General features: G+C 33.8%; 2 protein-coding genes across 4 annotated transcripts; both read right to left on the bottom strand.

Annotated features, from left to right (window-relative positions):
• Positions 1–3,593: 3,593 nt before the first annotated feature.
• Positions 3,594–7,723, bottom strand: LOC109005316 (glucan endo-1,3-beta-glucosidase-like). Its single transcript, XM_035690093.1, has 2 exons — positions 7,663–7,723; positions 3,594–4,027 (listed from the first exon to the last, which is right to left on the bottom strand). Exons 1-2 carry the CDS (start codon positions 7,721–7,723, stop codon positions 3,594–3,596), a joined length of 495 nt encoding a protein of 164 aa, XP_035545986.1.
• A 4,602-nt stretch (positions 7,724–12,325) lies between these two features.
• LOC109011272 (glucan endo-1,3-beta-glucosidase-like) lies at positions 12,326–14,127 on the bottom strand. 3 transcript variants are annotated; one of them, XR_004801488.1, is made up of 3 exons: positions 13,940–14,127; positions 12,489–13,497; positions 12,326–12,444 (listed from the first exon to the last, which is right to left on the bottom strand). XR_004801488.1 is itself a non-coding variant. In XM_035689942.1 (3 exons), the coding sequence occupies exons 1-2, from the start codon at positions 14,028–14,030 to the stop codon at positions 12,542–12,544; spliced, it is 1,047 nt and encodes a 348-aa protein (XP_035545835.1). In that variant the 5' UTR covers positions 14,031–14,127; the 3' UTR covers positions 12,326–12,444; positions 12,495–12,541. The 3 variants fall into 3 exon arrangements, 2 of the variants coding, with proteins under 2 accessions (XP_035545835.1, XP_035545834.1); XM_035689942.1 differs by having other exon boundaries at positions 12,495–13,497; XM_035689941.1 differs by having other exon boundaries at positions 12,326–13,497.
• Positions 14,128–14,990: the final 863 nt, after the last annotated feature.

Raw genomic sequence — 14,990 nt, 5'->3', positions numbered from 1 at the left:
ATGCTATCCCTGCATGTGTCTCTTTGGCTGCTAAAATCTTAAAAGAGAAATGTTTTAGCCACAAGATCAATTAACCCAACAAACAAGGTGGATTAATGGATCGATCTTTGGTATCACTATTTCATATACATATGATATAAAAAAGATTAATTAAGATCCTAGACGTGGGTATATAACACGTACCTATCATTCATATAACCACCATCAGCCACTTGATTTGTAAATAAGATGAATATTCATTTATATATCAAATTAAAAAATTATACAATGTATTACTTTTATGAAAGGGATTTATAATAAGGTTTGGATAATCCTAAAGCTGTGTTCAGAAGGAATAGGATCCCACCATATTAGTCATTTCACATCATATTGATAAGTAAATTGACTAAAATATTCTATGTTTTACGCTAAATAATACTATCTATTTCACGTGAATGGAGAGTGATTTAGGGAGACCATGACTCAACTTGGTGGTAGGATATTGGCCACCAGACAAGCCTATAGGACTTCTGTTCGTGCAACGTATAAGAATAGAATACAAATAATTAATGTAACACCCGGGCCCAACACAAAACTTGTGTACAATTTTTTTTTTTTTTTTTATTGATGGATTATAGATTTTTTATTAGGTTTGATATTTAGATTTAATTCAGTTAATATTTTATGAAATAAGTGGGATTTTTAATTCATTTTATTTTATTTATTATCCAGCCCTAAAGCCCAAGCCGGTGAGATCGCGTCATGCATGCGTCTTCTTATATATATATATATATATATATATATATATATTCTAGGGTTCAACCACCTATTTAGGCATCATCTCATACACGTAGAACTTTCCTCAACTAGGGTTGCTCTTCGCGTCCGTTTTCTCCACGGGATGAACGTTCCTATCCCATTACATTTACGACAACAATTGTGTAATAGATGTTTATATACTCACGTATAGCAGTTCATCAGTTTGTTAAGTTAGGGTTGCTGCACGTTATCTCCCTCACGTCTCCACGTCCAGGCAGCACCAAACTCACGCACACAACCCGGTTTTCCCACCCTCTGATACTTTGTTTCATCTTTCATAACCACCAAGTCCCTAAATTGCCTCGCATCTCCCAGCCCACGCACGGTCGGTCCATGGATGAATCTGCTGTGATCATGCAAGACACCACCTCATATGGTTGAGGCCTCCGAGCTCTGCCCTGAAACACCTCTAGTCGCAACCCTCTGTTCTAAGCCAAGCAAACCGCCGTCGCACCCATCACCACCATCGTCGAATCCAACAACCCACATCTTTCCCCCACGGTCACAACCTTCAGTTGATGCACAAACCTCCCACAGCAACGACTCAACCACGTTCAACGTTTGCACCGTAACACTCCTGCTTAGCTGCTGCCTAGCCACGCGAAACTGTAGCCACTGCACAGCTCCTCCTATTTGCTGCTGTGCACCACCAAGCCCCATACTCCTCTGTTATATGCAGCCAAAAACAAAGCAGGTTCTTGCCAAAGTTCTCCACTGAGCTCCCCTCCGTCGGCCTCTCACTCTTCCCATGCCCCTCAATTTTTTAGTCACGTTACACGTCGAAAGTCACCGCACTTAGCTCCCGACCGGTCGCACGCCTCCTCGCTATCCCAAAGTGAGCTATCTCTCCCCTTCCGCACGCCGTAGTCTCTCCGTCTCTCCTCATTTTTTTTTCACTGTGTTCTCTCAGCTTACTCTCTCTCTCTCTCTCCCTCTCTATCATTTTCGTGCTCTGCCAGCCAAAACATCCATCGCCGCTCACCCAAGCCGGAGGTCCACGGTCGAACCCACGACTCACGCCGCATGCACACTTTGCTCGTAAGACCTCTAGTCTCTCCCTTTTTTTTTTTTTTTTCCTGTTGTTAGATTTTTAAGCCCTAGATAGTAAATTACATATAGGTCCTAATTGGTAACAAAGAGTTTCTTAATTATGATGTTATTGTTGCGATTAAACTTAGAGAGTTTAGATGTGTGACTGTTGGAGATATTTTACAGTATAATCACAATCATAATTTGGAGAGTTGATGGGAAAATTAGAATTTTTAGAGTAATGAGATCTTAAGGTTTCGAAGATGTTAGGGTTTGAGGAATTAAAGTAGATTATTTAAATATTTTTTTTGATTTAATTACGAAGGATGTAGAAATTTATGAAATTTACATGATTATTTTTTTATAGGTAATGATTTATATTTGTTCGGCATTGTTGAGGAAAATTTCTGAAAAGTTAAGAAATCTAGGTAGGCGGGGTTTATATACTAGTTTTGCATAAAATAAATGAAATGAGGTTGAATTTGAAAATAAGCATGTTTGTTTTTGAAAAGAAATAATCTGAAAACAACCTCAAATGTTTATTCTGCATATGCATAAATTCAATATAAGAGAAAGTATTTTTCTGTTATGAATAAATGAAAATATTTTGATTCTGTTTATTTCGAACATGTGAAGTGATCTAAAGCTATTCAGTGTTTTGTTTTGATATGGTGTGTCATCTGAAACCTTGGCATGAAGTTCTGATTCTGTATATGATTGTGATCTGATTCCGATGATATATGTTCTGTTTTCTGATAAGGCCCAGCCACGGGTATAATGGTGGTTTATAACTCTACCACGGGGGTGAAACATGGTATACGGATCCACGGGTATAATGGTGGTTTATAACCCTACTACGGGGGTGAAACATGGTATATGGCCCAGCCACGGGTATAATCGTGGTTTATAACCCTACCACAGGGGTTAAACATGGTATTTGTTCCGATGTGATGCTATGAGATAATATGAATATAATGTTTCAGTTTGGAAATGCCAAAGGATTTTCTTTTTGAGAATAAGTTGTTTTTTTTGAAAATTTTACTCTGATGTTTTGTACCAAGTTTTGTTTATGGATTTCTAAATTAAATATGTTGTTTCTGCATTCTGAAAGTAAATTATTTGTTCTGCATACCGAACTTTATAAATGTTCATGTTCACATGCTAGTATATGCTCTCTGCTTACTGAGTTGCTGAAAACTCACCCTTTAACTCCACAATATTTTTAAGATATTTTGATGGTTCAGCTGAGGATCAAGATTATAAGGCATTGGGTGAGATGATTTAAGTATAGTGGTTTAAGCATAGAAAATTTTTTATGAGTATTATCGATTTTTATTAAGAAATTTTATTGTATTATGATGACTTGACATTTTAGAAAATTGGCTATATTGAGGAAATTATATTGAATCGAATTTTCTATATGATATTGGGAATTTGGAGTCTTTTTTTTATATTGTTGAAATATGAGTTTAAGTATATTAGGAAGTAACTCTCAGACCCGTGTGGAACTGGAGCGTTACAGTTAAATCTACCTCTTCCAATCCGTTTAAACTTTTAAGACAAATAATGATTCTACACAAAATTAGTAGTTCATAACTTCATAGTATCTTTTTGATCTGTCTGTTTTTTATTTTTATTTTTGTCAAGATACTGCACAAAGATATGAACTCGTGGGCATGTAGTAGATAACTTATTTATTCATTAAAAGAGTAATTGTGAAACGGAACATTTAGATTATTGAATACATAGCATCAAGGCACTGTTATTTAGAGCAATATATATTGGCATCGCCAAAACTGTTCTGATTTACCGAAACTGATTTGGTACTTGGGTTGTTGGCTCGGGGAGAAGAGACCAAAATGTCTCTCAATTCCTGGAGGATTCTTCTGGTTTTCATCAAACATGGCAAACAAACAAGTTTCTATTGCTTGTCCAGGTCTCTTTGGAGTCCCATTCTTCACATGATTAATCAAATTCTTGTAGAAAGTGCCTGCATTTTCTACGCTTGCTGCATCACCCCCTTCTGATGGCCAACCGCTCTCTGATACAACGATTTGCAGATTAGGTGCACCAGCTTTCTCAAGAGCAGAGTACTGAGCATCCAACAATGCATCAAAAAGGTTATGGTACTCACGATTACCTTCTGGGTCTGTGAACACAACCCCTGGAGAAGTAAACAAGGCATATTGAAGGGAAATGTCTTGAGAAAGCAACCGTGCAAAAAGCAAAAAGCAAAAAGTTTATAAACAATCATTACATCCGTGTAATAGAAACAGTCCCTTAAAAAAATAAAAAGTAACTGTCGGTAAGGCATTTTATCGTATATGATAACACATCAAAACAGCCCTGAAAGCATCAATACACTGTTTTAATTCGAGAAGAGTTTTCCGTTCGGAATAAGTTGAGATGTTCTGATGTGTTTTTCAGGCGTCGTGGATGATGATCGAGCGCGCTAGCTGTTTGATTGTGCGGTATATACTATATACTCTTCATCGCAAAAATAAGATCCAACTGGGAATTAAATGATCTGTTTGACCTGTAAACCTAGTCTGTGTGTGTGGCTGTGTATAGGCCTGCAAAGATAGCATACATTCATGATCAAGAGCAGCGTCGTCTAATTCAAAGCTTTTCAATCCTATACATGTACCTAACAATCCATTGAATGTGGTAGTACCAATAGACTAGAGGAAATTGGCTATTTTTTTTTTTTTTTTTTTTTCCTTTTGCGCAGTCCATGTTTGAGATTGTAATAAAAATAAATATAATTTTTGGAAGTTATTAAAAATTATGAAAATATAATAAACAAGTAATTAAAAAATAAAAATTAATTATAAAAAAATTATTATTATAGAAAGTGTGATAACTAATCTAATGTAGACTTTAAATTTTGAATGATTAGTTAAAAGTGAAAACAGTATGTATTAGTTAAAATTTAAAGAATAAGATGATCAATTCAATATTAATGCTCTCAAAGACTAGGACAAACACTGTCATGTGTACTTGATCTTATCCACAACTTTTCAAATACTTGGACGGACCAAGCCAAGATTTTTTCCATCTCATGATGAATTCCTCATTGAATTTTTCTAATCATCATTCATATACTATATATATATATCAAGGAAAATAAGTGTGATGTGTGGTGTGTAGAGATGATGAATATAATTTTTTATTATTAAAATATCTTAGAAACAATTAAACAAGATCAAAGGAAAACAATCACACATTACTCTGAATTTCCAAATAATTATTTAACCAACAAAATCTAAAAGGGAAATAATATTAAAATTATAATTTGTAGAAAATTTGAAAAATCCAAAACCTGATTAATTTTAGGTTAAAATTCTTTGTTTTAGAAAAAAAAGAAGAAATCATATCTATAGTGCACGGACTCATTTTATAAAAAAGTAAATAAATATGAAATACATATGAAAAAATTAAATTTTTAATAGTAAATCTGACTCTTTTTCTAAATGAGTACACAATACTTATATATTTTATGACTGTATATAGTATTATTCAATTAAAAAAAATCCATCATCCACACATCACACAACACATAATTTTTTAATTTTTTTTCTCTTATCAAATATGTGGTATATAGATAATGAATAGAAAAATTTAATTATTTTAGAAAGAATAAAATTAATATAAATATAATATATAGAGATGATGAATAATAAAGCTTAATTAATTAACCACGTTTGTTGAAGGCCAAAATTTTCTTCTGCCCCCCTTAATGAATATTCTATTGGAATTTGTAAGTTGGAAAGTCAAAAATTGATCCGAGCATAAATGCAGCATTAATGTAGCAAAAGTGATAGAAGCTTGTCTAAATTTTCTTACCATTTCTTTGGCTTTATATACAGTAATATTTTTGAATAATCACTATAAAAAAACCAAGGATTCTCGGCGCTCGGTAAGCGTCGGCACCTGTCCAACAAAACGTCGCCGTTGCTGGCATAACTAGCTGTTGATAATGGGTGGTCGCTATTTTCATATATCGGTATTTTTTTATATGCTGATACTTGAAAATTTTATTAGTGGCGTTTGTATACAATTTAGCGGCACCTCGTTAAATACTACCTGCTTTTTTAAATTAACGATGTTATCGAAACGCCGCTATTAGTTTGTTGTCATTCCATTGCATAAAATAGTGGCGTTACCACAAACGTCGCTTCTACTATATTGCCGACACATCATATAAATTAGCGGCATGTATTTAAATGTCATCAATAGTATGTTGGCGACACATTGAATAACTTAATGGTGTTTAGATAAACGTCACCACTAATTAATATAGTGGCGTTACAATAAATGCCATTGCTATTACATTGGCGGCGCATCATATAAATTGGCGGCCTTTATTTAAATGCCACCAATATTATGTTGGCGATATATTAAATAAATTAACGACGTTTATTTAAATACCGCTACATGACTATTACTGGCACATCATATAAATTGGCAGCATTTATTTAAACGCCACCAATAATACTTTGGAAACACATTGAATAAATTAACTGCGGTTATCTACCTACTACTCTCCCATGTGCGGACGAGCTTCCCTAGTTGTTTTTCCTCTTTTAGTTAATCATTAGAGCACTCTCAATAGTTTCTTCATCCTATCCTTTAAAATACATTACCAAAATCTACTTTTTCTATTTTACATGTTAACTTTTACAATATACCATACGTCAGCTTATCTATTTTTTCTTCGTATCATTTAAATATTATACTTTTTAATCTTTTTTATTCATTTCAAATATTTTATCTAACTACCAATAATATACTCATATCTTTTGATATTTATAATATCTCCCTATATACAATATCATATAATTATGTATTATTTTATATTAATCTAAATTTATAAGTTAAACCAAAATATAAATTAATTCAAAAAATAGATTATATAATGAAAATATCTTCAAAGTATATTATGAGAATATCTATTATCGATAATTGTCATTTTATTGAATAAGTGATATGTAAGACTCAATTTTATTAAAATATCACCATAAATAATTGATATCCACATTATTAAAAATATCACCATTCCAACAGTACTTGCTTAGAGCAATCTGACGATTTGTGAAATTATCAACAGGCAAGCATATTCCAACACTTGTGATTTCCATCAGGTTTCTCTAGATACGTGGGTAATTAATTAAAAAAGTTTACAAGCATGAACAGCTTCCTCCAGATGTAGAGGCTTCCCTGTAATAAAATGTAAATTTTTTTAAAAATAGAAGATCCAATGAAAGACAACTTTAAGAACATTTCTTTATATTTTGAAGAAAAATGCATTATAGAATATCCATTGGGAGTTCTCTTATGTTTAATTTCTGCCCTGTTTAATTTGCTTCCCAGTTGTTTTTTTCTCTTTTAATGAATCATTATGTTTAATTTTTTAATTTTTTTTTTATTTTCGAGCAATATTACGTATAGTCTTTAAATTGGAATTATATTATAAGTCTAGTTAATTTTATTTTTAAATTTTTTTAAAATTATACTAATATCCTTATTATAATTATATTTTTTTATATTTAATAAAAGACTTGCACATGCAGTCCCATTTAAATATTTCAAATAAAATTTCTTTTTATTTTCCTACCTTCTGCTCTCCCTTGTGCGGACGAGCTTCCCGAGTTTGTTTTCCTCTTAATCATTATGTTTAATTCAATTCACTGTTTAATTCCTTCCCACTCATTGTTTTTCCTCTTCTGGTAAATCATTATTTTTTCCTCTTTTGGTAAACATCATTCCGTTTAATTTCTGCTTTAATCTAACTCATTGACTTGAATACTTTGTACATTAATCTAAAGCACTGACTTGCTTCGTACATAGAACATACGGCGTTGCCACTGCCACGATCGAGCCCAGCATACGGCATCTCCTGCTCATCCCACGAGACCACTCAGCTCCTCCGCACGGCTCCTGCACCACTGCCACTCAGCTCCTTGTGGAAATCAAGGTGGGCATAATCTTTACACTTGATTTAATTCCTAAACTCATCTCAACCTATTATTACAAATTTTTAAATTTTAACGTAAAATATAATAAATAATTCAACTTTTTCAAATCCTAAAATAATAATATTAAAAAATAATATTCTAACAATATTTTATCATCTAAACTCAACTCAGTTCAACTTAAAGATACTTTGCAAGTTTCAGATGGGCCAATTACAATATCAAGAATTAAGAAGATCAATGAAGCAATGTAATGATTGGTACAATTCACTTGGAATGAGTCTAGCAAGAGTCGAATATTCAAGATGAGCTTGAGAGAAGGAAATCCAATGATCATCCACGTGATACAAGCTATGAAAGAGTGCAATATAAATTAGAGCATATTATTATGATTATGTGATTGAAGACCTTGGACTTGTTTATTTCATTAAAGGGACTTATTTTATTAGTTATAGGAATTAGTCTAGAATAATTAGGCTTGAGGATGCTTGGCCTACATATATTTTATTTTTTTTAAACTAGGATTTTTGGGAAAGCCTTATATTTTGACCAATGACTTATTTAGAAAGTTACTTTTTAAGAACTAGAGTTTAAAGAAGTACTGTAGCTAAGTTACTATAGCCGTGGTATTGTAGCTGTGATACTATTAATTCATGAGTAGTTTTGGAAGAAAGGTCTTTATTTTGGTTAGGATTTTAATTAAGTTTTGGTTTAAATACTCTTTCTAGCCTCATTTTAATTAGTTTATGAAATTTGATAAATTTATTTATTGTGAGTTGAGTTTATCTCCTTTTATTCTTAAATGAACTTTTGAACTTATCAAAGGTAAATCAAAATTTTGTAGCGTTCCACCTTCTAATCTGGATTTTTGAGACGGGTTTTTCAACAGATCTAAATTTTAATATAATCTAAGTTCTTGAAACGAGTTCTCAACTGGTCTTAGATTCTCCATCCATTGATTTGATTTTGGTTTGGGTGAATTTTCAAATTGATTTTGGGTTCAAGAGATTCATTTCCCGCGGATTCATATCAGCTCCTCCGCACGGCTACTGCAGCACTGCCACTGCCACAATCGAGCCCAGCACATTGCCACAGCCATAGCCTAACATACGACATCTCCTCATCCCACGAGACCACTCAGCTCCTCCACACGGCTCCTGCACCACCATCCCCCAAGCCTCATGTCGCTGCATAAACGGAAGCCCACCTAGCTGTGTGCCACTACTCCACCTCACGAATCGCCCAGCGCCTCCAGAGGCCTCCTTTGTAAGCTAGAATCATCTCTGTTTTGGCCCCCGAAAACAGAGCACAACCCTTCCGTTTGGCACGACTCCTCCACAAGCCATCAGCTTCTCCACGCCATTACCACCTGCATTAAGTTCATCACAAGCCACTCCAAGCCACCCCTAGCCATCACACGCCTCCTCTTTGTCTCTCGGTATGTTTTCGTTCTCTCTCACGCCGAGCTCTCCCTCCGTCTCACTTTCTCTCGCTCATCACTCTCTTGTGCTCAGCCGTTCAGCTCAACGACATCTCCGCCACAAACCCAAGCCTGCTTTTCAGCTGCTCCAAGCTTACCTCGATCGGTCTTTACTCTATAAGTAAGCCTCTGCCACCACTTCCTAGTTCTCTTCTTATTTTGTCCTATATTTATATCCAGGTTAACCTAATAGATAGGGCTGTAATAGAGCCGAGTCGGTTTTTGGCTTGCCGAGTTCAACTTGACTCGACTCAAAATACTCAAACTTGAGATTTTTTTTTATTCTTTGTTCAAGCTCGACTCGATAAGCTAAACACTTAACTCGAGCTCGAGCTCGAGCTTGAGCTAGTCCCTCAAACGAGTTTGAGCTTGAATTGTAGATTTTTTTATTTTTTGAATAAGATTTAATAATTAATAAATAAATAAATAAAAATCTAATATTAAAATTATACAACTAACAAGTAGAATCTCTATTGAACTAAAAAATTTTATAAAATTTATAAATAATTAATATCTAACTAGTTGATATTTATCCAAAATAACAATATATTATATGCCTAGATATATTATTAGTACATACACTTAATATGATAGCATATATTTATTTCATATATGGTTCACACATACTAGTATATTAAATTATTAAGTTTTATCGACTAATTATTATACAAATTATAAAATATACTTATGAAGTATATTCATTATATAGACATAAGTAATTAGATTATATATTATATATTTAATTATAAAAGTGGTTTGCTTATATTATTAGTTACTACATATATATATGTATATATACATAGGTGTATTTATATATTTATCAATATATGACTAAGTTTTAATCAACTCGAGCTAACGAGTTGACTCGAACATAAACGAGCGAGCCTTAATGAGTCTTAATAGAGTTGAGTCGAGTTTTGTCAGGTATGTGTCTTTTACAATTCGAGTGGGTATCTACTTTTACGAGTTTTTTACGAGTCAAGTTCGATTTGAGTTTAACTGAGTGAGTACCGAGTAGGCTATTGAACAAACTGGTTCATTTACAGCCCTACTAATAGATGAGGTGTACTATTACCATTTTGCCCTTAGTATGATGTTTCCCGTTTATTGTTTCGGGTGGTTAATGGGTTTTTGTTTTAATCCGATTGGTTTAAATGGTTATGTTTTTAATAAATCTTGGTTTATTTATAATTAAAAAATGCTTATATTTGTAAATTCAAACTGAATGAACTCCTTTTTTTTTTTTTTTCTATCTATAAAAAAAAAAAAATTAACTCGTTTTTAAGTTGGCCTTAGTTTTCTGATGGACTTTGTCTTAAGTCTCAAAATCATGACTGATTTTTATGGAAATTTATAGTAGCCAAAGTATTCTGTTATTTTGCAATTAATCAAAATGTCCTTAAATAGATCATTATATATATAGATGCAGATAATGCATATATAATTAATTGCAGTACATGATGATAATCAATGTATGCAGTATTAGCATACATATAATATATATATATATATAGTTCTGAAAAGTCGGTTAAAGACTGGTACATTAATTAATTAAAAGGTTCGATCGATAGTGTGATGGTGGGGATCAATTAACTTGGCCAATTGCCCAAGCTGGGATTGTTAAATTAATATATATATATATATATATAAATGTTTATATGAAAAAGCCGTGCACATGGTAGGGAACTTATTCATTGGTTGATATGAGTGGGATCATTTTTATTGAGAGCTAGAGAGATATATGTTGTATTTGCAGATAAGAAACTAAACTCATGTTGCTGTGTAAGTTGGAAGAGATTATTTTTTCCATTAAAAAGGGCCATAAATTAATAAATTAAAAATAAATATGAATATCACGAGTAGTAAAGCTCAAATGAATATTCTATTGGAATTTGTAAGTTGGAAAGTCTAAAATTGATCAGCGCATAAATGAAGCATTAATGTAGCAAAAGTGATAGAAGTTTGTCTAAATTTTCTTACCATTTCTCTGGCTTTATTTACAGTAATATTGTTGAATAGTACTCCTAGCAATCTTTGGAGCCATGGTTGAATTTCAGCGCAATTAGTGCCAAACATATATAGAGTTTGATCAGTGAAATACGCAAGCTATCTCTCGGTCAGCAAAGTGCAGAAGGCACGTAATTAGTTTTTTGGTGCATGCATGCACCACAACTTTCCTAACTCCATGTGTTTTAGAGAGATTATCACCATTTTTTTCCTGATAATTCAGAACCAGAATCGACGTTACCATGATATAAATAGAATATTTAATTAAATGGATATAGCGTATCATCAAGGTTTGAAAGTGAAATATTTAATTAAATGAGATAAAGTATATCGTCAGAGTTCGAGCTCAAGACCTCTGCTATGATACCAGGTGAAATCATCGCTTGTCCTAAAAGTTTAAACTAATAAGAATATATAGATTTAAGTATTTATATTATAGAGAAATTATATTTGCAGTCTCCACTTGGATACTATATGTGCAGGCCTTTTATTAAATGAGAAAAAACATCATTTTAAAAGGGATATTTTTGTAATTCAAAAAAATTTTAAAGATAAAATTGCCTAGGCTTGCATTGCAGTCCCTATATGGGAACTGTACGTAGCATTACTCTATATTATATTCTTAACACTCATCACATGCGGGTCAAGCTCCACCTCAATGAGTGGACTCAAATCGTTGAATATTTAATTAAATGAGATAGTGTAAAGTTAGGGACTAAAGATTCTGATACCATGTGAATTCATCACTTATCCCAAAATTAGTTTAAGCTAATGAGAAGATGTAGATCATTTAATTATTTGTATTATATTCTTTACAACGTTTACCTTAGTACTTGAACGAACTTGGTGGTAGGATATTGGCCAATAGGCAATCCTATAGGACTTCTGTTCATGTAATATAATATTACAAATAATTAAATCTACCTCTTTCAATCCATTTAAACTTTTAAGACAAATAGTGATTCTACTACTTCATAATATCTTTTTGATCTGTCCGTTTTTTATTTTTATTTTGTCAAGATACTGCACAAAGATATGAACTCGTGGGCATGTAGTAGATAACTTATTTATTCATTAAAAGAGTAATTGTGGAACGGAACATTTAGATTATTGAATACATAGCATGAAGGCACTGTTATTTAGAGCAATATATATGTAAATATATATATATATATATATATATATATATATATATATATATATATATATATATATATATATATATATATTGGCATCGCCAAAACTGTTCTGATTAACCGAAACTGATTTGGTACTTGGGTTGTTGGCTCGGGGAGAAGAGACCAAAATGTCTCTCAATTCCTGGAGGATTCTTCTGGTTTTCATCAAACATGGCAAACAAATAAGTTTCTATTGCTTGTCCAGGCCTCTTTGGAGTCCCATTCTTCACATGATTAATCAAATTCTTGTAGAAAGTGGCTGCATTTTCTACGCTTGCTGCATCACCCCCTTCTGATGGCCAACCACTCTCTGATACAACGATTTGCAGATTAGGTGCACCAGCTTTCTCAAGAGCAGAGTACTGAGCATCCAACAATGCATCAAAAAGGTTCTGGTACCCACGATTACCTTCTGGGTCTGTGACCACAACCCCTGAAGAAGTAAACAAGGCATATTGAAGGGAAATGTCTTGAGGGTTCAGGGTATAGGCAAAGTAGGGATACACATTGACTAGAAGTGGTGCTCCATTGCTAACGAGGAAATCGATGATTGGCTTTATAAATGAAGATGCAGCTCCAGTGAAGGAGCCTTGTGATGGAGGATATGCATTTTCCACCAAAGTTGTGTCAATGGATGTTGACACCTTGATTTGGTCCTGTAAATTTGCAGATGCAATTGCATTGCGTATGTTTTGCATGGCAGGTAAAACAAATCCCACTTCAGCATCATTTGGATGTACTTCGTTCCCGACAGCAATGTATCGGAATTTGACATCAGGCCAGAAGTTTCTTACGTTGTTCTGGACCCAGTCTGTTGCTGCCGCAGCATCAGTGAGGGCTTGAAGGTTATTGTTGAGGATGCCGATGATTAGCTCAATGTTTGATCCTCTAAGGGCGTTCAGAGTTGGTTGATTTGGTTCATAGATCCGCATCCTTCCAATGCCATTGCTTTTGTATAGATTTATAACATCTGCTTCAGATGGGAGATTGTCGCCATTTCTTCCATAGCATACACCGACAGATTGTGCGCCTGCATATCAAAATTGGGCCAAAATATGATGAGTTTTTAGCTTAATTAGGTATTGGCAAGTTAAAATGTTCCTAAACATTGATTTTAGGAACGAAGTATTAAAATGATAAGTAACCATTTTGGTCTAAAGTACTTGCAGAATATAATTCTATGAACTATACTGATTCCATCACTCGGAAACATTTGCAGAAAGCCAAACCCGGTTGCTACCATGCACAACTACTCAAGAAAAGAGAAAAAATTACAGTAAATTCTTAGTTCAAACAGGCCTTTTTGGATCAAAATAGTCATATGACGACTGACAAAAGGTGAAGTCTGAGACAGACAGAGAAGCTAGAGCTTCTTGGATTCTCACATCTCAAACCAATTTAGAGCTCAACATCAAAAGATTAGGCAATGCAATATGCACGGACACAGAGAGAGAGAGAGAGTATTAGAGCACCTGTTAGTTCTAGGCCAGATAAGAAAAAACCAAGTAGCAGCAATATGGGAGCCATAAAAGCTTTGCAATCTTTTGCATCCAAGAAACCCATTTGAGTAATTAAGAAACAAGAAATTGAAGTACCAAATCTATGGCTTAACAGTTAACACTGATATCTTTGCAATACCATCTCTCACATACGCCTTCATTTATATATAGGCCAGTTAGTGCCTTAGAATTGTTGGGTTTTAGACAATGTCCTATACCATTTTCCAATGACCTCTTCACCGTCAATCACTCCATTGACATCAATGCATAATTTGTGACAACTGCCATCTCTTGCAGGAAAACAAAAAATTTCAGGATTCTTAACCACAGACGTACGTGGGACTCAAATAAAAAGTCTTTATGTTACATTTATTTGTCTATATCAGCTACAGAAAAGTCTTGGTCTTCAAGATGCATCCATTTTATGCAGCCTAACCGGTCCCAAATGGGGGACAAGAATGGCTGTGGAATGAATTCGAACCATTAATTTGAATGTTTTGTGACGGTCCAGAACTATATGTATATATTCAATCGACAAGACTGCGTACTCAACCCGGCCGTTTCTCCCAGAAAAGTCAAGTTTCGACAATTGTTAATTAACTTCTAGCTTCTACAAGGTCTTGCAGAAGGCCAGGTACGTTTTTCAGGCGTCGTGGATGATGATCGAGCGCACTAGCTGTTTGATAGTGCGGTATATTCATCGAACCCAAAAATAAGATCCAACTGGGAATTAAATGATCTGTCTGACTTGTAAACCTTGTGTGTGTGTGTGGGGCTGCGTATAAGCTTGCAATGGTAGCATATATTCATGATCAAGAGCAGCGTCGACTAATTCAAAGCTTTTCAATTCTACACATATACCTAACAATCCATTGAATGTGGTAGTACTAATAGACGAGAGGAAATTGGCTCGTACTTGCATCTCCTCGACTATTTTTTTCCTTTTTCTTTTACGCATAGTTCATATTTGAGATTGCGATGAAAAATATAGTTTATAGTTTTAGACCATATATTTTCTCCAATT

Source organism: Juglans regia, chromosome 5 (genome assembly GCF_001411555.2).
Source record: "Juglans regia cultivar Chandler chromosome 5, Walnut 2.0, whole genome shotgun sequence".
Classification (NCBI taxonomy): domain Eukaryota; kingdom Viridiplantae; phylum Streptophyta; class Magnoliopsida; order Fagales; family Juglandaceae; genus Juglans; species Juglans regia.
This window is presented reverse-complemented; position numbering and strand designations above follow the sequence as displayed.